Below are 26,837 nucleotides of genomic sequence, written 5' to 3' on the forward strand. Positions count from 1 at the left end.
AATCAGCTGGTTGGTTCTGTCTTCAGAATCATTCCTCCATGACCCTGCAATAGCCCTCCAGCTGAGAAAGCACAATCATTTCCCGCTTAGCTCATGAGAAAACTAGGTTCAGAGAGGTTTGACAGCTTACCCAGACACATAGCTTCAAGACACAGAAACAGAAATCTATTTGTCTCCAGAGCCCAAACCCTTTCCTCTCAGGAGCTGCACCTGTCTCTGGGTTCAAAAGAGTGATTATTATGGTAGGGAGTCCCTCGTTCCCCATCCAGAAGCCAGCCAGCATAGTAAGCAGGATAGAGCTGGAATGAGGAGGGTCATGGTTACAGGACCAGGACTGGGCTAACTTGTAACATTTTCAGATTTTTTTTTGTATTCACTCCCTCTCTCCTTTCCTTCCTCCCTTTCTTCCATCTTTCCTTCCTTTCCCTCCCTCCTTCCCTCCCCTCCGTCCATCTCTCCTTCTTCCTCTCTCTCTCTCCTTCTCTCTCCCTTCCCCCCCTCTTTTTCTCTCTCTCTCCCCCCAGGACTGGAGCTTGAATTCAGGGCCTGGTCTCTGTCTCAGACTTTTTCACTCAAGGCTTGTGTTCTACTACCTAAGCCACAGCAGTTTTTGTTGTTGTTGTTGTTGGTGGTGGTGGTGGTGGTGGTGGTGGTGGTCCTAGGGCTTGAACTCTGGGCTTGAACACTATCCCTCAGCTCTTCAGCTCAAGGCTAGCACTCTACCACTTGAGCCACAGCATGACTTCTGGTTTTCTGGTGGTTTATTGGAGATAAGAGTCTCATGGATTTTCCTGCCTGCGTTGGCTTTGAACTGGAATCCTTAAATCTCAGCCTCCTGAGTAGCTAGGATTACAGGTGTGAGCCACTGGCGCCTGGCCCACACCAGTTTTTGATGGTTAGTTAGAGATAAGAAATGTAAGCCAGGCTTGCACCTGTAATCTTCACTACTGATTAAGGTTGTTGTTCTAGGCTAGCCCAGACAGAAAAGTCTATGAGACTCTTATCTCCAATTAACCACTGAAAAGCCAGAAGTGGAGCTGTGCTTCAAGGGGTTTCCTGTGTGGGGAGTAAACACAGCTCTTAATCAAAGTCAAGAGGATCCAGGAAATGTTGTAACTTGGTTCCTCCAAGTTTTGAGTTTTGGTATGCATTTCCTAAGGGGACATAATGAAAAGGTCAGTGAGGATTTCATGCTTCATTAGACACATCTTCCCTCTCATTCTGTGTTCTAGTATGGATTTATTAACACCTGTCTACAGTCGCTGGTCATAGAGAAGTTTGGTGAAGAGACGTGGGAAAAATTGAAGTAAGTGTGTTAAAGAGACAATGGAGCCCTGGGAGCCACTAGTGAGGTTTTCAGGTCCTTAGCTTGTCGTGGGGTTTGCTGACTTATTGAGTAAGCCAATTAGGTGACTAGTCTTACTATAATGTTACGATGACCATTCTCAAAAAGATTCAGTTGCTAAAAATATTAGTTCTTACCTAGAGCTAGAAAAGAAATGGATAAAGCAATCTGATGTTAAGGAAAGTATCAATCTCTTGAATTTTCATCTCTTGAATTTTCATTTGCTGTTTTTGTTTTTGGTGATGCTGGGATTTGAACTCAAGGTCTGGCACTTGCTAGTCAAGCACTTGCTTACTTGAGCCATACCCCTAGCCCTTCTTACTCTGGATGCTTTTCTCATAAGATCTTACACTTTTGCTTAGGATTAGCCTCACACTGACCTCCTACCTTTATCTCCCTTGTAGCTTGGATTATAGGCATTTTCCTTAACACCTGGCTTTTTCTTTGTTTTTTTTTTTTTATTGTGAAAATACTGTACAGAGGGGTTACAATTACATGAGCAAGATAATGAGTACATTTCTTATCAAGCATTGTAGCCTCCTCCTTTGTTTCCCCTTCCCATCCTTCCCCTGCCCCCCCACTCAATCCTCTCCCTCCCCCAAAGTTGTAAAGTTCGTTTTCGATATAACAACTTGTACAAGGTCTTGATAACTTTTTGCCCTGGCGGATCCTCCTATCTCTACCTTCTAAGTGTCTAGGATTGCAAGTATGAGCTATTCTGCTTGGCTCTCATTTGCTCTGTTTTTAATCACAGAAGAGAAAATAATGATTATTATTTTCATCACATACCAATGGAGTTTCTGGTCAGAAGAAAAGACAACTCTTCTAAATTTGACCAGAATAACTCCTTAGACATTCTCTAGTTAATTCTTAGATTTCCATGCCCCTAGCTAGCAATCCCTGTCATTTATATCTGCAAATACTTTCCTATGTGTTCCCAGTAATCACATGTTGTCTAGCTGCTTTCTTGGAGGCTCTCAGCCTTCATGTTACAGGTCAGTGCTGAAAGAATCTCAGCCATCAGTTGATCCTATAAGGAGAAGAGACTACAAAAATATGAAAGGATGGGTTGGCTGCCTTTGTTAACCAATGACCTACAAACTGAAGCAAGTAGGTGTTGGTTTGCCTGTTAAATCTCCAAAAATTTAGGTGATAATAACCACTTCTAGTAAAGTTGCAGCAAAATGGGTAATGGTTCATGGCATTGTCACTCAGTGCAGACCTTTTGGAAAACAGTTTTGATAACTTGTACTAAGAGCTGTAAAGGATCAGATTTTTTGAAGCCACAAGCCTATTCCTGAGAATCACTTCTCTTGGAAGCCTACACTTTTACAAATACATATGTAGACACACATATGCAAGAAGATGAGATGTGGCTTGCATCTATTAAAAATATGAGAAAAATGAAGTTGTCCATGGTTCAAAAACAAAACAACAAACAGATGGAATGACAAAAGAAATGTCATCAATTGTATGATGATTGCAAAGATCAGTAGATGATCTGTCAAATTTCATAACCATTTTAAGAAACAACAAACGAGCAAACATTTACATAGATTTATTTGGTCAATCACACAAATGAAGCATTAAGAGTCAGGCTTTTCCTAGTACCTATTACTCAAGTTTCTTTTTTCTCTTCTCTCAATTTTTTTCTCAATTTTTTCTATGTGTTTAAATTTCTTTTTATATAAAATAACTTGAGCCAGGCACTGGTGGCTCATTCCTGTGATCCTACCTATTCAGAAGGCTGGGATCTGTAGGATCATGTTTTGAAGCAATCCTGGGAAGAAAAAGGACTCCATTTTCAATTAACAAGCAAAAAGTTGGATTGGAGGTGTGGTTCAAGTAATAGAGCACCAACATGAGCAAACAAGCTGATCAAGTAAGCAAGAGGCTCTGAGTTCATGTCCTTGTGCTGGTATGTTGTATACTTTAGATCTATAAATAATGATTTAAAACAAGGCACAGGGGGCACATGCCTATAATCTTTAGCTAACCAGGAGGCTGATCTTTTTCAGATCCCATGAGTCTCCATCTGTAATTTATCAGCAAAATTTAGGGCTAGAGAAGTGGCTTAAGTGGTAGAGTACCAGCTAAGCAAGTGTGAGGCTCTGAGTTCAAACCCTCATACAAGAAAAAATTAAAGTTTCTCACTCTTATTGCCACCTCAAAATTTCAAATAAAATAGCTAGAACTAAGCCTACAATGACTTCCCTCCAACCATGTGGTTAAATTGAAGTAGACTGGGTACAGCTTCACATCCTGGGCCCATAGAGCCCAGTATTGGTGCAGCCTACTCCTGCACACATGGTGACTTGGCACCCAGGACCATGTTTTCAACAACTAAGGGGTATTCTGTTTGAAGCTCCACAAGTTGGAGTAGAAAAAGGAGTAAACTCAGGAAGAACAGAGGAAGGAAAGGACTGAACACATCCCTTGGAAAAGGCACCATACACAATTATCTTATTAAAACCCAAACAAAAATACTGTAAAGCAAATAGTTTGTTTCACAGAAAGAAACTGAGTCCCAGAAAGGCCCTTGTTGGACATAGCACAGTAAGCAGATTGGCAGGCCTCAAAGACACCTCTTTCTACTTGGCCACTCTGTGCAGGAAGGAATCCCAGTTTGTGACTTCCACCAAGTCTCTGGATGGAAGGAGAGAGTATCCATTTATACATGCATCTACTGAGCTCCTGTAGTGTTCCTGGTACTGTGGAAAACACTGGCAGATCAAAGAACAAAACCTTTTGCCTGGGTGTTTTTATAATCTGCCCTAAGTTACATTTACCCCTGGAAGGCAGGAACTGGGGTATGAAAGGCCATGTACCGTGGGACATTGGGATCACTGACTCTGCCACAAATTGGACAGGGAGAAGTCAGCCAAAGCCCTGTGCTCTCCTGCCTGCTGAGGATTCCTGCCTCTACCCAGGGGTGATCAGACTTAGGAGGGGGTGCGGTGGGAATAACAGACTGTGATATGGATATCTCAAAGTGGGGTGAGGAACTGCCTTACAAAACACAAGATTTCCATTCTCAGAAGTCGACATAGTTGCAAGTCCATAGCAAGCTGTGATTAGATTCACTAAAGATACAACAGCCCAGAAGCATTGCTTACTCTATATGACCTGGAACAAAAATATTTAACCACTCGATGCCCTAGATATTTCATTACAGAAGAGTAATCTCTCTGGGAGGACTTGTTGCAGGTGTTAAATAAGATAATACATAACAGTCAGAAAAAAATGCCTAACCTGTGGTGAGTGGTAGATAACCGTCAGCGGTTGTAATAGAAGTCGCTCTCTGTTCACTTATGTCTGGGATGTGGATCTTCAGAAAAGATGGGGAGATGCAGAAGGACAACAACATGTGTGTCTTGCCGGACCAGCTTTAAGCCAAGGTGCTTTAGAACTTGGGCAGGTTGCTTCACCTCTGAATCTCCCACTGCTCATAGATGAAAGGGGAATGATGCACCTGTCTTCTAGGATTGAGGACAGGATCAAGGGGACCAATCTATCCCATAGGAACTAGTAGGAACTCGGTGGGCCTCATTGTCCCTCACTTCCATTACACAGATGCAAGACCAGAGACAGGTTGCATTTGACATTAGAAATCATTTGGTTACTAGTCACATAACTGTGTTATCCCTCTGAGGGAGCAGATGCTCTTCACAGCTCCCTTCTTTACCCAAAGGAGACCATGCTTCTTGAGTGAGCATGACTTGATAGGTAGCTCTGTCTTGCTCCTTTTTTCAGACTGGTCTTCCTGACACTCAGTGCCAGTTAACATCTAGCCCTTTCTTGAGGGACTAATAGACCAGCCCATGATGGGCAGGACTGATTTTTGGTTCAAAAATTAATCTTTGTTATCTGATTTCCTGGTTAGGAACTTTGCCTCCAGATCAGTGTCCTTTCCTAGGGAAAGATCAGGAATCAGGAAATATCCAGAAATAACCAGAGATAGCTGAAGCATTTAGAAATAGAGTCATAAGAGCATTGCATTCACCTCTGTCCATAGCCAGCAGCTGGAATATGCTGGTTATTTAAGGGAGGCCTTTTGCTTTTTCCTGCATCACAGAGAAGGTATAACACAATCAGATACTGGAATCCCAAACGGTGGAAGTACTCAGAACATCATTATAAATATAAACCTAAGAGAAAAATAGGTTTCCATATGTAAACATGGGGAAGAGACCTTTCTCTTGTTGGATCCTGGTGTAATTTCATTGGCAGAATAAATGTCATTTTCCCATCCTTCCAGGAAAGTTGTCTTGAACAAACCTGGACTCCAACTTAGAATAAGAGGGTAAAGTTTACAGGGGAACCATAGAAATGGGGAAACATTTCTGGGCAATGTTCTGAGTCTGTGTCTCTAGGTTTTCTCTCTTCATTTTCAGAGTTTCTGCTTAGTTGAGTTCATATACTGAGCATGAGGTGCTTAGGTGATTGCATCGGAAATGTATTTTTTAAGCCAAAGTCAAGCCTATCTAACAAGCCCAATCAACTATGAAAATTGCATTGTATTAGAGGAAAAAAACTGTAGTACAGAAAAGGCAGCTTATAAAACACAAATTAAGGCAAGATTATTTTCTGTGAAAAAGGATTTGCTTCAGGCTACATTTAATAACAAATTCCCTAATGCTTTTAAAATTGATTTTTTTTTTGCTGAAAAAGAGAAAACCTATCAATTCCCACACAAATTTTAAGAAGAAATGATGAGATAAAAACAACTATGTCTCCAGCCCTTATGACATAGATTTTATTTTATATGAAATAATCAGAAACAGATGTTTCTTCTCCTCTGCCTACATTGTTGATTTCCCTCTCATTTAGTCTAGATTTATGGATTTCTAATTATGAACCACTCTTTTTATAACTCCTTGGGCTAAAACCTCTCCCAAAATTTAACAATAAGAGGTGATTAATAGATTAAGAATAGCAAGGTTTGGGGAACCAGATAAGCCTTTATATCTTGCCTGGATCACTCACTAGTTATTTGACTTGGGCAAGTCTGTCCATTCAACAAGTGCTTATGTAGCTCCTAAATAAGCATGTGCTGAGCAGTGTTCCGGGCACTGGGGACAGTCATCATGTGCACAGCAAGGGGATATGATGTCTCTGGGAAATATTCCAAAAGTGGAGGGGGGGCAGAGGGGACAGAAAATAAATAAATAAGCCAGTGAGCAAAAGTCCTTCCAATTTTGCAGTGCACTATCAAATTATAGAGCATTTGATAGTGGTAGCGAAAAGGCATGTTAGTTTTTCTAAGGTGATTAGAAGTCTCTGCAAAAGTAAGGTCTCCACTGAAAGGAAGGACAGAGCCTACCATGGGTCATGGGAGTATTTGGGTTCCAGGCACAGAGAATAGCAAGGGCATAGGTTCTAAGGTGGAGTTAAGCTTGGTGAATCAGAGGCCCAGAAAACAATTCAATGTAATTAGAATATGATGGCTTGAATTGTCTGACAGAGATTAGAAATTCCATTCTAATTGCTTGGGTTACTGAAGCCTCTGGCCTTGGTTGCATTGTACAAATAGAGGTAACACTTCATCCACTCAAAAGGATGGATGCAGCTAACAGATGTGGTACATTGATGAGGACTTTAGCCCTGTGTTTTGCTTGCAAGGATCTCTGACCTACTATGTGAGTGACAGTGGAAAAATGTTAGGGTCAGGGCTCAATGGACCTTCAAGGAGCTCAGCTGCAGAACACATAGAGAAGGCTCAGAGGAAATAGGAGGCAGCAGCTGGCCACATTTGTGTCTTTCCTCATACTTGTTCTGTTTTCCTGGCTCCTTCTGAAAGTCTCTTAATTTCTGCTTCTTCCAAACTATTCTTCATGCCCTTTAACTCAAGAGCTTGCCATCATCTGACTGGCTCTGTTTTCAGGGTCTCTGTTCCAGATGCCTGATAGGCCTGTAGATTAGTGTATTGAATGCATTTTAGATTTGGTGATATTTCCAATGTATGATGGGTTCATTGGGATGTCACCCAATCTTTAAGTCGAAGAGCTCCTCTATTTCAAAACATGATTCAAGTCAATAAAAAGCAAAATGGTTCCCATTCTTCCTCCTTTATTCTATGCCTTCTTCATCTTATCAACTTATCAGACCTCTTATCCCTTCCTACAGGCTTAAAAGCCCCTTTTCTCCACGTGCTTTAGTGTTGTCCTAAATAAAGGCTAGTTACAAAATGGTGGAGGGCAGGGCATTACGGCCATTACTAGTTCGAACCAGTAATCCCAGCTACTCAGAGGTGGAGGCAGGAGGATCATAGTTAGAAGCTGGCCCCAGGCAAAAAGCACACGATCCTATCTAAAAAAGAACAGAAGCAATAATGGGCTAGGGACATAGCTTAAGTGGTAGAGCATCAGCAACTCAAGTTGTTGAAGTCTAATCCCTGTACCAACCCCTGTACCAAAAGCTAGCCAAAAGCAGAGAGCTATTATTCCTTGAGGCTATCTGAAAGTGTTGCCTTTCTTTCCCTCTGCTCTATTTCTGGATAGGAACCTGTTGATTGACTTTTTTCTGCCTTAACCCACAGGCCATTAATTGATCCCTTAGAAATCCATGTAGCCAGACTATTTCACTTGGGAGACACAGTCTCCAAAAGATCATATTAAAGCACCCAGTGATGTAGGAAACATTTTTTAAAAACATAGCTTATTTTATAATATTATTTGCTTTAAGTAGAACTGTTTCTTTTCTAGAAAAAAATCATTACAGGCAAGAATTGAAAGCTTCTGTTTTGTGGGGCTGGGAAGTTGGCTCAGTGGTAGAGCGCTTGCCTTGCATGCCTGAGGCCCTGGGTTCGATTCCTCAGCACCACATAAGCAAAAAGAAAAAAGCCGGAAGTGGTGCTGTGGCTCAAGTAGTAGAGCGCTAGACTTGAGCTGAAGAGCTGAGGGACAGCGCCCAGACCCAGAGTTCAGGCCCCACAACCGGACCCCCCCCCCAAAAAAAAAAAAAAAAAGAAAGCTTCTGTTTTGTTTAGTGGGATTAGATGGGAGATAAATCTAGGATAAATAGAGGCAGATATATTTTTTTCCCAACACAGATATTATGAAATCTGAATCTATATAATTTAAAGACCTCCCTTTAAAAAGAATGTAAAAATTATGAATAGAATTTTTTTTGGGGGTCCAGTCGTGGGGCCTGAACTCTGGGCCTGGGCGCTGTCCCTCAGCTCTTCAGCTCAAGGCTAGCACTCTACCACTTGAGCCACAGCGCCACTTCCGGCTTTTTTCTTTTTGCTTATGTGGTGCTGAGGAATCGAACCCAGGGCCTTAGGCATGCAAGGTAAGCACTCTACCACTGAGCCACCTTCCCAGCCCTATGAATAGAAATTTAGCTGCAAAAGTAAGTCCTTATTTTTTTTTAGAATGGAGGAAATAAATTACAGCTGATGGCTAACATAAACACTAGAGCCTCAAAGACAAAGGTTTTATTCTTAGCATTCATTAACTGACTTGCTTTGTTTTCTTCCCTCTTTGACTGCAGTTGGTTTCCTGTTCATGATACAATGATTTCACATCATCTTCTATAAGGAGAAAAGGATAAATATTCATATAATATAACCAGTTAGAGATGGATTTTATCATGTGCTCTTTTCATTGGATGCTTAGACAAATTTTTTTTGTACCAATCCAAAACATTCTTGTGGAGGTGTCCTTTTTCCGGGAAAGAACTTCAGCCTAATGTTCTTCTACCTGTCCACCTTTAGGGCCAAATGGTGCCCACAAGGAATGTATATAAACTGTCTTTGGAGACTTTCTGGAAGGTTATATTAAGGTTTGAATGCAGTAAACTCTACCAGAAGGCAGGTGGTACTGGGGCTAGGTAGCTTAAAGCCCCATCTGTAGACATTTAGTGTGAACCCCCAATTTGAGATAGCCCAAGCTAGATAGGGCTGGCAGGGGCCTCTTTCTCCCTATCCTGAAGAAAGCTTCAAATACAAATTCTTGGTTTACACCAAAAACTTTTCAAGTGTGTTATATTCTTAGAGAGCTTTTGTGTCTTTCAAAATTCTGAGAGACCGCAAGGAGCTTTTGTTTATCTATTTCTGTATAGAGTTATGGAAATTAAGACTGAAAAAATAAAAATAGTTGTCAATTCATGTAAAGTAGTCATAATAAACTTATTATGGGTTAGCACATATAACATCTTTTACTACTACATCACTATAATACCCCAAAAATATCAAGAAGAGGGGCATTGTTTTAGAACAAATTTCTTTAATGTCTGACTTAAGAGAAAAATAACTCCATCTTCTCTTTTGCATTCTGTTGTGACATGTGGTTTTTGGTTGAAATATATCAAGAAAATGTAGAAGGAAGAACTTTAATACTCTCCAAACTGTGGCTGTTTTCTTTAAGGCTCTCCAAAACTTGGCAAGCGTAGTTTCTCTGAGGTCAATAATAGTGTTGAACCTGAAACCATTCCAGTGACCTTCTTCATACTGTGTTATGAAGTTATAGTGAAGTAACTATTATAATGAAATGGCTTCATCTGCATTACACTTGAGTGAAATCTTTTGCCATCATTCTGTATCATTACCCTCATCAGTCATCGGGAAACCAATAGCTCCCTAACTGGTAAAGTTCTTCATATTGCTGATGTGTTTAATGCTCTAATGTGAGAACCACATTTGTCAACATCCATCTCCAACAGTCTCACCAGAGAGGCCTTCAAGAATGGGATGCTTCTCAGCTCACAGCAGCAGGTGCAAGTTTTTCCAAATCTCTCATTTTTATTTGAAAGCTTGAGTTTGATCATTGGTAACACATTCTGCTACTTGTTTTCATTACAATGACAGGCTAACTTTGTTCTTTTAGTTTTTTTGAAGGCAATCTCTGCCAATATTCTAGTCTGAGTAATCAGAGCTCATCTGTCAGTGGCTTGTTCAAGTAAAAATGATGTTCCAGGAAAAAAAAAGAAAAAGTGGCTAATTCAGCTCTTAAGTCAGTGGTGTAAGTGCTCTTTCTGGAAGTGGCCACCCATGCTTCAGTGTGTAGCACACGTGCTTTCTGCGCCCATGTACTTCCTATTTCATCACACAGATTGCTCAAAAGACGGGTGCTTAAGGTCCACATGTAATAGACTTGATCATGTTCACTGCCTCCAAAAGAACAATCTGTAGTGAAACTGGCATTTTTTGACTGCAATATGTGTTGGCCAAGAATGTAAAGAATGTAACGAAGAACATAATAACTTGGTGCCATTGCCTTGATCAATGGTAGGCTCCACCAACCAATGCTTTTACACCATTAGTTCAAATGACAACCAACAAAATGTTATTTGGTTGTCTTTTTTTATTATCTAAGTCATTTTTACCTGATGGAAAAATGCATACGTTCCTGAAAACATATTAAGAATCCCTAAGGGTTCCATGGATCATACTTTGAGAACTTCTGCTTTTGGTGCCAGATACTTTAATTTTCTTTTTCATTCAGTGAATCAGAGATGAGGAGAGACACATCATTGGTGGCTGAGAGAGTAGGTCACAATCTCCATGATGCTTATAACAATGGAGTAATGGAGGCAGAGTGAAATTTGTTCCAAATCACCCAGATAGATGGTAGCAGGCCCAGGGTGATACTCAGGTCTCTTCTGGATTCATACACAGTGATTGTGCGAGCCACTGTCCTAGAAGTCTCTCATCAAAATCTCTTAAGTTTTCTTTTTAAGTATTGATTAGACTCCTATTGTATTCCAGCAACAATGCTAAGTGTTAGGGATATGAACTAAAATGACAATTTCTTCATCTTTAATGAATTAGAATGACAATTTCCTCATCTTCCTTTTCCAGCCCCTGATCTCTTGAGAATGTTTTCCAGTAGTCATATTACTCTCCTTTTCTTCTCTTAGCAGATGTTTTTCATTTTACTAGACAATATCAACCAGCATTAAGAAAATCATAGTTTATACATTGCTTCACTAAACCAGTTTGATTATCTGTGCAAATGTACACTGACTCTGAGGAAATGTTATATGCACCATCATATAGATCAATAAGATCAATAAGCATGGTGGAAAACCCTTATGAAATCCCAACCATCTGGCTATGCTTGGCATTCTAGCAACATGTAACACATATACAAACCTAAATCAGTTTTTGATACTAAAGTTCAGCCTGCAGGAAAGAAGCAGGGATGAATGGGGAATCCTATCAGAGGGTTGGAAAGAGCCATAGGGCATCTTACACTCCCCAAGGGATCTGGATGTCACAGCATCCTTCCTTATACAGGACAGATCAAGTCAAGTTTAAATGGGGTTCCTGCCCGTTATGTCCCTAGTTTGATCATAAGTTCCATGGGGAGTGAGTACAGAGGTAACCTGACCATGGGGAAGAGCAATTCACTTAAGAAAATAATGGTAATAGATTGCAACACATCCAGTTTGCTCTAGGCTTCAGATAAGTCACCTCACAGTAGTTGTATCTGATAATGCTTAGAAGCCATTGCACCAAATGGAGAATTTTACAGATGGTGGGAAATTCATTGAGCTAGCCCCTTAAGCCTCAGCTGCAGGCACAAGATCCCCCAGGCCATTTGAGAAGCCCCAAATGGGTATGCAAAGCACAGTGCTTTTGCCTAAGGATTCGAAGCTGAAGATAAGTCATAATGAACTTCAAGAGCCCAGCTTCAAGGAGGTAAGTTTAATAATCTCGATGTAAGTTGGGGAAGGTACAGCCTTTTCAAAGTTCTTGGCCCAAACTGGGTCCAGGGAAAGATCTTTGTAGGAAGTGACACCTAAACACATTCATTAAGATTATGAGTCAATTATTACACTATACTTTGCTGGGTCTGTGGATATATCACCAGGACTAAGCTCCAATTTCTGGGTGTTCATTTCACCTTGCTTCATTTTCCAGAGCTTCTGCAGAAGTACAAGATACCTTCATGACCTATACAGTGTATGATGACATCATCACCATGAAACTCATTCAAGAGGCTTGCAAGGTTCTGGGTAAGGCTCAAAGGGTTACTTTTGGCTACTTAAGGCTTCTATGGCAAAATACAATAGACTCTGATTATTTACAGCAAGCATCCTATGCCGTTTCTGGGAATACTGAATTATTGCTCCTAGAGAAAGGATCTAGGTTCCTGGGAGTGCCTGGCCACAGTGTTCTTGTCAATTGATCAAGGTATAATCTTGTTTCTGTTGGCTTTAACCCATAAATCTGGAACTAACAGAATGGAGAACAAACTTTCCCCTTGTTTTTCACATGATGATTTGCCTGACATTTGTGTCTCTGCTCATGCTCTCGGTGTCCTGCAGAAGACTTTCCAGGGAAAGGTCAAAAGATGCTGCCAAGTCCAAAGGAGGAAGTTTGGGAAACTGAGTGTGTGTGAGACACTTGGAGTCCTCTCCAGTAAAGAGGAGTTTACCTGCTCCCTGTTTGCCACCTGCTGTGCTGTCTCATCAGGCTGCTCTTGTCTGTCCTGGACCACAGAGCCACACAGCAACTTAGAGATGCCAATGAGTCCTGACAGGATGTTGGCATGGTAGTTGAGAGGAATCTAGGAATTGATGCTTGTGAAAAGAACTTCCCATCAGACCTTGTTCACCTGCCACCTGTACTTCCTGTTAGCACCAGATAAACTTGGGCTTGAGGCTGGAATATGGCTTAGGATTGAAATTTGTCATTGCTCATTTCCTGGACCTCAGACTCCAAGAGCAGTAACACTTCCTGGGCCTCCCCAAACAAGGCCCACACACCATGCTGGATTCAAGTAGGCTCCCAACCATCACAGCTGGGCATTTCTTTTTCTACCTCTATCCCCTCTTTCAGAGTAGCTTCCCTAGAGACATTCTAGGCGAAAATGAGTCTGGAAACCACAGGATTTCTATGGCACCTTATTCTTTCCCTATCTAGCCTGTTTTTTGAGGGGCTATTGGAAGAAGGTGTTTCCAGACTCTTCGGCCTCCCCAACAGCCAACAGAAGGGTGGTGGGTGTCCGTTATTGAGCCACAGATGGCAGCAGGCTTCCAAGGTGGAGTCATAAGTCCAGGTTGGGTGTTAGCTTCACAGCACTGTGCTGCTCCTGCTGGGCTCGGAGAGCCTGGGGACCTGGATTCTGGCTTTTGCACGCAGCAGCTGAGTTGTGCCTCTCAGCTCCCTTGTTTAATGCATTTGCTAGAGAGCGTGTCTGTTTTCATTTTCTTAACATCTGTTTTCCTTAAAAATTTAAAATACATAATTGTGTTAAATATGCCTCACCAAATCCCCAAGACAGTCCCCTTCTTGATCCTAATATGTACCACCACCCCAATTAGACAAGGCCCAGGTGCCATTCCTCTAAGGACAACTGTGCAAGTGATTCTAAGTAGGGGCTGGTGGCCTACAAGCTATTTGATTGTTTTCAATAACACTCTTTATTCTGGTTAAGTAGGAGGAGCCGCTAGATATTTTCTCTCCACAGAAAGACTACAAGGTGTTAGGTGAGATTTCCATATGAGATTTCCTATATTAAAAGCTGGAGTTTTTCATTTGTTTATTTATTTAGGTCTGAGACTGAGACTCAATCTCAGTACTTGACTTTTTGCTCATTGGCTGATGCTCTACCAACTGAGTTACACCTCCAATCCAAAAGCTGGAGTTTTGACAGAGCTTAGAAGATAAAAGAGAAATAAAAAGTTGAGAATCAATGGTTAAATGAAGTCCATCTGGTTTTATTTCAGGAAGTCCCAGTGGCCGGAGGGTGTGGAGGCTGCATCATGACTTGGTTCATAGCTCTTTCCAAAGAAATGCATCTTCTTGTTATTCTAGAATAAACAGAAGGGCTCATTCTGCTCTGTCCTACCAGCCATGACTTTGACTAGAATGTCATTGAACATTGCTCTCCTTGAAAAGGAATACCTCACAGATTTGTGGGAGGGAATAAATTAAATTAGATAACAAATGCAAGGCATCTAGTACTGTGCAGACATGATCAGCAAAAGTGAGCTGAATGCTGAACCTGAACTAAGGCAGGACATGTTTCTACATTTTGTAGCTCTGAATGCTGCCCCTTAAAAATAGAGATGGACTTTGCTGTTCTTTTCAAATGATTACTATTAAAAACCATGATCTGGCCTCTTTGATCAGTGGTCAAGGAACTACTGACAGCCTACGAGCCAAACCTAGGCCCCTGTTTTTTTTTTTTATACATAAAGTTTTATTAGAACACAGCCATGCCCATTTGTTTACCTGTTTGTAGTATAATGGTTGCTTTGGGTTATCACAATTAAGACCATATGAGGTACAAAGCTAAAAATAGTCATTAGCTAGCTTTTATATGTAAAGGTTATGATCTTATAGAGAATGGATAATGAACAAACAGAGTTCTTTTCAAGATTTGAAAAAAAAATCCCTTTGTTTGAAATTTGTTTTTACTTAAGGACTGTTACAGATTGAATTATATCCCTGCAACGTTCAGATGTTCAGGCCTTAATTTCCAAAGTGATAGTATTTAAAGAGAAGCCTTTGGAAGATGCATAGGCAAGTGAGGTCACAAAGGTGCAGTGCCCAGGACATGATTAATATCCCTGGAGAAAAGTCACTGGAGAGTTTGCCCTGTGTGTTTTTTTGTTTTTCCTTTCATGTTAGGACATAGCATGAAAGCATTTCCTTATAATCCAGGAAGAAAGCCCCCACCAGAAACTAACCAGGTCAGCAGCTTGGACTTTCAGACTTCAGAATGGTGAGAAAATGTTTCCTTTGTTGAAGTCGCTGGTTTATAATTGTCTGTTTTGGGAGCGTTAGTAGACAACAATAAGAACCTTAGTAAGTTTCCAGCCCTTCAGAAATAAATACTCTGTACATCTGATATCATCCAGCCTGCTTTTATATTTCTGGGCTTGTAAATGCCACTTGGTGTGGCAGCACATTTAGCAGAGAGGTGCTATCCCACACCTGCCCAAACTGGTCAGGTTTCTAACCCAGTCAATACTTTTAGAGACAGCAACAAGTTTAATAGGTAGATGTGTGCATCACCTTCTTACCCAGAGCCAAAGCAGATCACTGTGGCTTCACTCTGCTTTGCGTTACATATCACAAATGTTCTATCTCCTAGTTATGTACCTCAGTGACATCTGTTGGCCTATATCTAAGAGGGCAAGAAAGCAGGGCAAGTATATTTTTCAAATTAAAAAAAATCAGAAAGGGGTGACACTGATCAAGATTCACTGTATTCACATACTTTGTTCAATGATAACTCTTTTGTACAACTACTTAAAGATAAAAATAAATTTTTTTAAAAAGGAAAAATCAGAATTCAGAATCTAGTAAAAACACACAAGAGATTTGCTCTCAGGATGACCCTGGACCATTTTATTTTTTGATATATGCAATTTCACCAATCCAAGACAGGGAGGCCCAGCCAAGGGAAAGCTATAGGAAGGGCATTTTACTCTTCAATAAAATATACTGATCAGTTGAGATCAGCTTCTCCCTTTCTGTGAAAGAGAAAAGGATTTGCTAGTCACCACCAGCCAGGACTCTGTCATCTGAGTTGTGGGCTCCAGGATGCATTTTTCCTTACCTTGAAGCAATTGTTGGGATTTTTTCCAGATCCCTCTGCCACTGCATAGCTCTGTGCTTGCTCATTATCATAATTCAGGATGGGACCAGATGGCAGGTTGACTATTGCATAAGGAATTGTTCTGTACATGAATAAGTGCCTACTTAGTGTGTAAGTGGGTTATTAGTGATCTGAAGTGACAAAATTCAAAACAACACCCAACAGCCATTTAGCACAGCTGTGTCTGTCTAGACGTCCTCTGCTAAGAAAACCAGAGTAAAAATGCGTTTCAACAGTTAGCCCTCAGCAAATGCCAACAGCTCTTCTCCTGACTTCTTTCAGAAACAGAGAGAGAAAGAAAGAAAGAGAGAGAGAGAAAGAAAGAAAGCAGCAATTGCAAATTTACAGTTTAAAAATGTATAATACTTTTCCCTCTACTCATCTGAGATTGGAACAAGTAGTAGCCCAGGCTGTCTAACCAACTGAAAATGGAGATTTGAGCTTGGGTTTCCCAATTCCAGGGTCTGTGCAGACTCTGGAAGACTGGAAGAGACATTGACAATGTCTATATGAAGTGCTTTGTCATCAGACACATGGGAGTGGCAATATCCTACATAGATCACCTCCTAATAATGTAACCTCGTGCCAGTACCTCACCAGGTCAGGATACCTGTGCCTATCACAGAGTGATGCTCAGCAAACTAACTCACACTGTTCCCTTCACATGACACTCAGTTTCTGCATCTCTTTTGGTGTTTGGTTGGACTGATAGCACTGTTCCCAGGTCTGTTAGGATGCAGGCAGCTGCTTATCTACTAGCCCCTGTAGAAGACTGCCACCTGAGCTGTCATTAACTATTCCCCAGCTGTGCTGGTCTCAGTGTCCATACTTCCTACCATATCTGCAACACAACCCTCCCAACTTAACCTGCTTTCTCTCTTAAAAGCACCATCTCAATATGTGTGGTTGTCTTTCTCTTAAATTCCTTTTTTCTCCCACTCACAAAGCACTCCCCACACTTTAGCCTGTGCTAACCTAAGTGACATCATTGAGAAGGAGCACATATTCAATAAATGGCTTTTTCCAGGTAACTGGAGCTATGTACAAAATCAAATTACTCATTTTGAATGAGACACTTTAAAAGATGTAGGACTTGTATTTCCTTGTCTAGTGGCTCAGGGGTATCTATATGAAGAATAGGTTTTGCTGCATATGTCTTGGGTGATGGGAGGTGGGCAGGGGTCCTGAGAAGTGCAGGCTTGCCTGGGTGGTCCTTTCCCAAGTCCTGCCCAGGATGTGGAGGGTAGGCAGTAGTAGCTTTTCTCCCTCCATCCCTTACTGGGATACCAGAAGGTGGCTTCTCACACCTTGCACAGAATAGCTCACCTCTGCTCTTCCAGTCCCTAGATCTGTAACTCAGCAAGAAGTAAACACTTTCTGGCAACACACAAGAGCCAGCCATGTTAAGGAGAAAATTCAAGTTCATATATCATTTCAATTTAAAAGTCCAGTAGACAGCTCCACCTCTCTCCTGGGAAGCCAAGCATAGATGCTTTTTCTAACAAAGAAATTATTCACTTAAACAAAAGAATTTAATGGAGTTTTGTCTATATACACCAAAGTAGAGAGACTTGTTTACTGAAGTTCAGTTTCACTCGTCTTCTGTGTTTTGCCAGTCTTATTTCATCTATCTGGTTCCTCCATCCCTTTTCTGGTTTTGTTTTCGCTGGAATGTCTTAAAGCAAATCTCAGATTTCCTATAATTTCACTCATAAATATTTCAGTATGAGTCTCTAACAAGATAAAGACACTTTAAGATACAATGATAATGCCCTGATTATACCTAACAAAACTCATAATAGTACAGAGGTCGACTTTCCAGCTATGTCTCAGCAAGCCACGAATAAGTGGTCTTTGTGGTATTATTATCTAAAATTTCATGAGGTCTTTTCAGGGCAATCAGCACAAACTTTTTACTTTGACACAAATTCAAACCCACAAAGGGTTTATATGAATAGTGCAAAGAGGTCCCATATATTCTTCACCCATGTGACCCACATGTTAACATTTTAACCATATTGGCTCTGTTCTCTCCGTATCTGCATCTATATTTTGTCCATGAATTGTTAGCATATTGCAGATACGACACTTCTTTGTTCCTAAAGATTCTCTTATTTAACTCAGGAAATCAAAATTGACACAGTGCAATTATCTTAACCTACAGACTTGGGAGGTTTGTTTTTTTTTTCCAATTGGCCTATTAGGTCTTTATAACAAAAAGAAAATCCTGGCTCATGTCAGTTGTCAGGTTTCTGCAGTCTCTTTTTGTCTGGAAGAGATCCTGAGTCTCCCTGATATCTGTGGAAAGTTATGTTCAGCTACTTGGTAGAGTGTGCCTTAGTTTAGGGTCATTTGCTAGTTCTTCTTGATATACTTATACTTTCTTGGCAGGCAGGCCACAACAGTGATTTTTTTTTTTTTGCTCTTCCCAGTTTATTCTGTCAGGAGCTGTAAGATGTCAAAGTGCTCCATTATTGATTGAGGAGCACTTTGGTCATTTGGTGAAGTAGAATCTGCCAGATTTCTCCAATCTCTGGGTGTGATTATTATCTATGAAGACATACTATTAGATAGTGTAAATAATGGTTGCTTTTCAAACTTTCTCTTCTCTGAGTTTAGTATTTATTGGTGATTCTTGTCTGAATAGATAATTATATACAATGTTGATTTTCTGAGCATAGTATTTCTTTTATATTTGTTACTTGGATTCCTATAAGAAAGTATTTGCAAACCAGGTGCCCATGGCTCATACCTGCAATCCTAGCTGCTCAGAAGGTGGACATCTGAAGATTGCCATTCAAAACTAGCTAAGGCAGGAAAGTCCATGAGACCCTTATCTCTAATTAACTATAAAAAGGCAGAAGTGGAGTTATGGCTCAAATGGTACAAAAATGTCACGTGCCTTGAGCAATAAAGCTCATGGACAGTGTCTAGGTCCTGAGTTTAAGCCCCAGGAATAGCACCAAAAAGAAAAGAAAAGAAAAGAAAAAGTATTTTTTAAAATTTGTATCAATATAGAATCTTGATTTTTATATTTTGAAATAAGTTAGGATCCTTTATTTTCATTGTTCATTTTGATGCTTGAATTTTCCATTCCCTCTCCACACTGGCTACAGCATCCTTTTGACCTGTACATATTCATTCTTTGATCACTTCTTTGCTTTCTGGCATGACAAAGTTGTATAGGTTCATATCCATGCTTCTCCCTGCCCCATTTCAGCAAAGCTCTGGTTCTTTTTAGATGTGGGTGGCATGTAATAACCAAGATCAGGTTACTAGGTCAGCTCCTTGCTACTAGAGGTGCCTACTTTTAAGCTTTCTCAACAGGAAAATAAATGATACATACATATCACACGCGATTCTATCAATCCATCTATCTATCTACTATCAATTTATCTATCCATCTCTATCTATCTATCTATCTATCTATCTATCTATCTATCTATCTATCTATCTATCACCTCAGCTGGGCCTGTGGTTAGGTTTTTCTAATCCACTGAGACAAAATGCATTCTTTTTTTCTTCTTTCAATATTTGTTACCTCATTCTCAGCAAGAAACCTAGCTCCTACCAACTCAATATGCTCATCTGTATGCTTGAATGTTCTTCAAGTATGAAAAGGAAGCTTACCTTTATAATTATCATTAAATTGTGTCCAACATTCTTTTTGTCTTTAGTCAGAGGATCACGAAGTTGAAATACTATGCTCAAATGGTTTAGGTTGTTTTTCCCCCCCTGGATAACTATTCAAAACTCTTTTGTTGAAATATTGTTCTGTTACTTTGTTCCATCTTAAGGTTTTAATAGATTCTTATTGATCTTATTTGTTTAAAATATTAACATGACTAACTAGAACTGTGCTCAGAGGATACTAGTCCCCTGATTTTCACAATCTTTCTAATCTTTCACCCCATTCTGCCAATGCCCTGTAAATAGTCAATTGAATGTCCCTGGTTTATCCTGATGGCATTTAATTTTCTACAATAAAGCAGATAGATACATACTTATTTCTCCTTTTTTCTTAGACAAAAGATAGAATACGGAGGAGGCTGCAATGCTTGATAAGAAATGTACTCATTATCTTGCCCATGTAATTGTAACCCCTCTGTACAGTATGTTCACAAAAAATTAAAATTAAAAAAACTCACAAACAAAAAAAAGATAGAATACTACACGTATTATAGTTGGCCTTTTTTGAGTATCAAATAACAGTTCAAAGCAACAAAGCTTTGTGTTTTGTTTGCTCATATGTTTTCTTACCGTTTTCTATACATCCCTGAACCTTGTGACTTAGACAACTCTTGGAATTCTAAATCCACAGGGGTGAATCTGAATTTATAAAAAGAAGGTCGGCATTAATTTTAAAAAGAGGCCTTTGTCCTCTGCTAGACAAGCACTCTGAACTAAGAATCCTAGCACAGATGGAAAACACTACATGCAAGCCCTAGATTATTGTTTAAGGTACAGTTAGTCTCTTAGCCAGATGTCTTCTGTTAACTGAGCTAGGTGCCCAGAAACCAAACAAACAGGTTTGGAATGGGCAATTGGAATGGATTTTTGTAAGTCTTCAGATTAAAAAAAAAAAGTGCAACAGGCAATCTTTCCACACCTGGTTGCCAGTATTGCTAACATCTAACTTTGTTTGGCTTATCGTCAGCCTTAGTCCTCCTGGGAGACGCCCCTGGGAGAGGGAAGCCTTTGGGGACCTGTGCTTTTTCTGGCAGGTAACAGGAAGCACCTGCACAGAGCTCCAGCCTGCAGGCTGCACAGCACAGCTGGTTTTCCTTAGAGTGAATTAGTTAGATTTAGAGAGAAAGGAGGGGCGGAAGGGGAGAGGAAGGAGTGATTCCACACCTGTCCATTTATTTTCCAGGAGTCCTCTGAGGCATTCAGAAACATTGGAAAGGACCTGAGTCGAACATGCTTCAGTTCACTTACGATTGAGCAGGTGGTTCCTGGTTACGGGTACAGACAAGCCTGCCTGCATCCCGCTAGGACAGGCTCTCATGCAAGGAACCCAAAGGAGGCAAATAATTCAAGTCATGGCCACATGCCATTCCAAGCTTGTCTAGATTCAGAAGACTTGGCTGAAGTGCTTTTTTTTTTTTTTTTAAGAAATATGTATAACTTATCTCTGACAATACCGGAACAACTCCATGGGGATTGTTTTCTGCTCAGATTGTACAGCAATTATCTGCCCACAGGTTTGGCTGTGGGGAGTTGTTCAGACTATCTTAGGAAGCAAGTAGAGGCTGGGAGTGGTCAGACCTCCTCACATCCCTGATTCTGTATGATTCAGTCTATACCTGGGATGCACCTCAGTGTATATTCCAGATCCAGCGGGAGTCTCCTAAAATCCTTCAAGGATAAATGAAAGGAATTGTAAATCCCAGGCCTCCCATAATAAAGCCATATATAGGGGACCTTCTACCTAGCTCTCAGGACTTACAAAAGTCCCAATGGGGTTCTCACAGGAGCCCCAAGGAGGCAATAGTTTATGGACATCTTGCCTCCTGTGTCAAGGGTGACAGGCTAGAAACAGCTGTCACCTTGGGAAGTTTCTTTGTCTAACTACTGCTCCAGAGGCTTGAGGATATGATAGGAAGGGCACTAAATTTAGGATTCATTTTTGTTCAAGCAAATCTGTCTTCTGATATTCTGTTAATTGGGGTCAATTCACTAAAGATAACATTGATTAGTGAATTTTGGAGGGATTGTAAAATATTTTCAAAACACATCCCTGTCCTAACAGCACACATAGAGAATGGGGAAGTGAAGGTACTAGCTCCCATCTAAGGCTGCAATTGTATTTCCGGGAATTTCTTAAGCACATACTTGGTACCTAGCTCTGAAAGCATGTAAGGAAAGTTGTCGCCTACCCAAATTGTTCTTTATTTAGGAAGAAAAACAGTGTAAAACTTAAGAGGAAATTTGATGTGCCCTAGGATATTCAGAGAAATCTTTATGGAAAATGAAGTTAAAAGGGAGAAAAAGGAATGCTGAGGCTAAGAAAGAAAGAATCACTTCAGGCATTTGCTCTAATGTGTGTGTGTGTGTGTGTGTGTGTGTGTGTGTGTGTGTGTGTGTGTGTGTGTGTGTGTGTGTGTGTGTGTGTGTGTGTTGCTGGTCTTGGGGCTTGAACTCATGGCCTGGGCACTGTCCCTGAGCTAATGTTTGCTCAAGGCCTAGCATCACACCACTTTGAGCCACAGCTCCAGTTCCGATTTTCTGGTGGTGGCTAATTGGAGATAAGAATCTCATGGATTTTCTTGCCTGGACTGGTTTCAAACCACAATCCTCATATCTCAGCATCCTAAGTAGCTAGGATTACATGTGTGAACCACCATTGCCTGGCTCTAATTTTTTTTGGTAAATCAGGTGGAATTTTTTTTTACATTGTGATATTAGTGATTTCTCAGAGAGGGGGTCTTTGATTCCTCATTAAGTTGTTGGATTTAAAGATTTGAGGTGGTAGGAGTGATTACAGGGAGCTGCACTTTACTCAGCCCAGAGTGACCCTTTATATGGAGGCAGGATCAGTGGTGAAGGGATACAATAGCTCCACAGCCCTTGCTAGTCTATTGGGAAATGTTTCCCATGGATGACATGGGAAGGCTGAGTAGGGTGGGATTGGGAAAGACTCATGGTTAATGAGCAGGTACTGGTACCAGGGCTGCTTTGGCATCTCATAGGACTGTGACATTCTTGGCTTTACATGGATGGAAAGTGAAGCTTTTAGACAGCAATCTCAGGAAGAATGGCACAAGCAGGGTTTTAACACTGGAAATACATGAAGACCATCAAAGGGAGAACTACTACTTCACAGGGGATCTTACTGGAGGATGTGCTCTGGATTCCACAGGTGTGTCCATGGAAGCCATTCTGAAGCTCTTTGGAGAATACTTCTTTAAATTCTGTAAGATGTCTGGCTATGACAGGATGCTGCGGACATTAGGAGGAAACCTCACAGAATTTATTGAAAACCTAGATGCCCTCCATAGTTATCTGGCACTCTCATATCAGGTGAGACCGTGTGAGTCTGGTCTTGGTGGTCCTAGTAGCATTGCTTGGGGGCACTGTGTACCATCTTTCATCTCCCCTCAATGGTGGAGTAGGAGCAGAGGGATTTCTTCCCATCTGCTTTGTCTCTGGTGTCAGTTGGCCCAAGGGAGCTCTTAAAAAAGGAAAGGAAACGAAATACCAGTTGGCTACCTTTATGAATTAAATGGCAAAGTAAAGCAAAATAAAACAACAAAGAGAAATCCAACTTTGTGGTGGGGGAGGGCCTCTTCCACAGGGATGGCGTGGATTTGGAACTAAACCTAGGAGGTTGATCGCAATTGGAACAAAAGCTGGAAAATAGTCAGGTTTCAGTGGCTTTGCAAAATCTCTCCTGGCCTGGATTGAGCTGATAAATAGCTTGTGCGGCCAGATTCATGTTATTCAAGTATCAGAAGGAAAGAGTTGACAGAGCCAAGAGCTAGCATCGGAAACCATCCAATTCTGATTAACCATGGGGTGACTGAGGTGTTAAGAAATGAATTTCCCTACTGGGACTTGTCCTTCTGGAGTTCATGCCTTCCTTTTCTTCTTTGTAGAGGCAGTGGAAATTCAAAAGCTTCGAGACTGCCTTTTCTTTTTCAAGACAAGAAAATGCTTGATTAAAAAAAACAAAATGGCCTTTATGCACATCATAATATTAGTTTATTTTATGTAAAACAGTTTGTGTTTATTTTTAAGGCCCTTATATCTACCAAGATCTCCCTTTGCTATTTCTGTTTTTAGTGTTCATAAGCACTCTCAGTTTGTCTGGGTAAAATGGGATTAGGTATGTGAGAGCCACTCACCAATTTGCACTCTCATATATTTAAAAAGCAAAAAGAATTCTTTTCTCCAGTTTTCAGATAAGGGATCTGAGGCCTAGAAACCTTAATTGCTTCAAGGTGAAGGAGTTCTTGGGCCAGTTCTGTTGTTATCATGTGAACTTTTTAAGGACAAAGTGTGTGAATAGAGCTCTGGCTATGGAGTCAGATGGGCACATACTTCTTTCTTACCAGATCTTCAACTTGCCAGCTATGTAATTCTGGACAAGTTATTGTTCTATTATTTATTTAATAGTTATTAAGATTTTGCCAGACATATTGGTTTATTCCTGTAAAATCTCAACTACATAGGGAGTGATGTTAGGAGGTTTGTGGTTCAAGGCCAGCACCAGGTTAAAAGCAGATGGTACTTGAAAAAAAACGGTACCACAGCAACAAAAACATAGGGCTAGGGGACCCGGTTAAAGTGGTAGATCTTGCCTAACAAGCACCGAGTCCTGAGTTGAGACCCCAGTATTGAAAAGAATAAAATCTTAAAAGAAAGAGAAGGAAAAAGAGAAAAAAATTAAATGCTACTATGTAGTGCCTACTTTTTAAGGTCATGGGCACAGAGACAAAGAAAAGTAGCAATAAAAGAATCTACCTCATATGATTGTGGATAAAAAAAAAGAGATAACAAGTGGTACTGTGGCACAAGTGGTAGAGCGCTAGCCTTGAGCTGAAGAGCTGAGGGACAGTGCCCAGGCCCAGAGTTCAAGCCCCACAACCGACCAAAAAAAAAAAAGTTAAAAAAAAGAGATAACAGATAAAGTTCATAGCATTGTAATAGACTCAGAAAAGACATTTCTCCTTTCCTTCCTCTCTGTTTAGTATAGTTTAAAATGTATAAGAATTTACATGACAAATTTTGTGTCAAACTTTTAGCTTAAATATTTAAAAACACAATTTAGGCCTCTTCTATGAACTTCCATAGTATTTTAATATCTCATCTCTCATTTGAAATTTGGCTAATCTAGTGTGTCACTATTTTAGAGAAAGAATTACTATGCTCATGGCATTTCTTCACCTCCTGAATAAAAGTAATAGAAATTAAGGTTCACAAGTCCTAAGGCAACTATTTTTATACCCAATCCCTCCACTGATCATCAAGTCTCAAAACATAGTCACTTGCAAAAAAAACCACACACACACACACACACACACACACACACACACACACACACACACACAGTCACTTGCCAAAATCTAATTGTTATACAAGCAAAAATAGAATAGAATCTCTCTGGGAATATGTGAGGACGTTTTGCATATTATAAACTAAATAAGATGTTTAAATGTGAAAATGTACAAAATGAAATAAAATACAGGTCACCATACCAAATAGCTATATAATGCTTTATATTAGACAAAGTACTACAGATTGTCTTTTTAGGCAAAGTTATATAAAGTAAGATAGTGATGATTTCCCTTAAAGCATGTATCCTGGCTACAATTGTGCCTTAAGCTGTTACTTTTTTAGCTAAGTTTCAGCGATTGCTAATTTTGAGGCAGATGTTATGCGGAGTCATTTATAAACATTGATGCATGCTCTTAATTCTCCTAAGAATAGATTTCATCAAGATATGAACACAAATGTATAACAACATATATGTAACTATGTATATGCTTTTGGAAATAGAGAATGTTGAAAAATAAGGAGCCCGTTTTCACCCGCAGCCTTGCATGCCATGGGAGAAGACTGCAACCCACTCCAACCTCTTCATCCCCTCAGACCAAAAGCTGTGTGTTCATGACATTGTACTGCCTGCTGATTAAGCAGGAGGAAATGGTTGCTTCTTCCAAAGAATTCCCCAGGGAGATGTTTCAATCCTTCTCTCCCAAGAAACATCTCACCAACCATGAGATGGGGCTTTCTTGAGTGCCAAAATTTATTCCTGGAGAAGGAAAATTTTTTGGATATGTTCTTGAAGGATTTGGAACTTGGTACCACAGATGATATGATCCTTCTAGAACAAGAAACAGATCAATTCATTCCATTAGGAAATTCCTCTGAGCCTTTGGTCTTTCTGTGTTTGGAGATGCCCATAGTCACTTGGTCAGTGACCATGACAGCAGAGATCCATTAAGCCTTTTTTGGAAACTTCTAGTGAAGCATTCCTTGCAGTAGTATGGGTAGATGATGCGGAATGATAGGGTACCAAGGGCTCATTTGGAGGCAGGGGTAGGTAAGCATTGTTCTGCCACTAATCTAGCTTTAACTTCATGGCATCTCAGTTTGCTCTGCTCTACACTGGGAATAATACTTGCCATGTGGAGCTGTTTGGGGATTAGCAACAGTTGAGAGAGCTCATGGGAGGTGTGATGTGACTGGAACAATATGGGGGAATATAGTCCCATGCATTATAATGGAATATTATTATAGATTATTTCATGAACTCTTAAAGTCATAACTTAAACAATTTACCTTCCCTGTGTCTTTCAATTAGGAGATGAATGCACCATCATTTCGTGTGGAGAGAGGAGCAGATGGGGAAATGCTCCTCCATTACTACTCTGACAGAAGTGGTCTGTGCCATATAGTACCAGGTATAAAATAACTCCATCAGTCCTGGAGATCTCAGGTCTCGTAGTGAGGAAGGAAGGGTTCCCATGAGTTCTCCAGCAAGCCCACAGCCTGCAGTGGGGAGAGAGCTCCACTGGGGCTGACTCCTGTTCCGTTATTCCCAAAGTCCTTGAGCTTTGAAAAGAAGTTGCCAAAATTTGAAAAAAGGAAAAAAGAATCATGTTGATTTTAACACTTTCAAGTATGCAGGTGGTGGTAGCATGATATAACTCTATAAGTGTTTTGGCATCACTCCTTTTTATTTTTACCATTCTAGAAAGAACATGCTTTTATGCCTGCACACAGTCTTCCAAAACACATTTGGGTTGAGTTGTGGGTTTTTGTTGTTGTTGTGTTATACTATGGGTTTTTTTTTTTTGAGTGTGCTGAAGTAAATCCAGAGCTTCATGCATAGTGAGTATGCACTCTACCACTGACCCACACCTCCAGTCCCTAAACCCACATCATATGACTGAGTTAATGATTTTCGTATCATAATTATCTTAATG

At 40.4% G+C, this 26,837-nt stretch overlaps 1 protein-coding gene across 1 annotated transcript in view; it reads left to right on the forward strand.

The window, feature by feature from the left end:
• Window positions 1-1,220: 1,220 nt before the first annotated feature.
• Window positions 1,221-26,837, forward strand: part of LOC138812095 (guanylate cyclase soluble subunit beta-2-like) — a 48,739-nt gene continuing 23,122 nt past the window's right edge. Inside the window, exons 1-4 of the mRNA XM_070000034.1 lie at window positions 1,221-1,306; window positions 12,213-12,307; window positions 22,766-22,926; window positions 26,213-26,312. Coding sequence (XP_069856135.1) covers window positions 12,241-12,307; window positions 22,766-22,926; window positions 26,213-26,312 — 328 coding nt within the window. The 5' untranslated portion in view covers window positions 1,221-1,306; window positions 12,213-12,240. The remainder of the gene's footprint in view (window positions 1,307-12,212; window positions 12,308-22,765; window positions 22,927-26,212; window positions 26,313-26,837) is intronic.

This window comes from Dipodomys merriami, unplaced genomic scaffold (assembly GCF_024711535.1).
Source record: "Dipodomys merriami isolate MVZ:Mamm:240054 unplaced genomic scaffold, mDipMer1.0.p SCAF_56, whole genome shotgun sequence".
NCBI lineage: Eukaryota > Metazoa > Chordata > Mammalia > Rodentia > Heteromyidae > Dipodomys > Dipodomys merriami.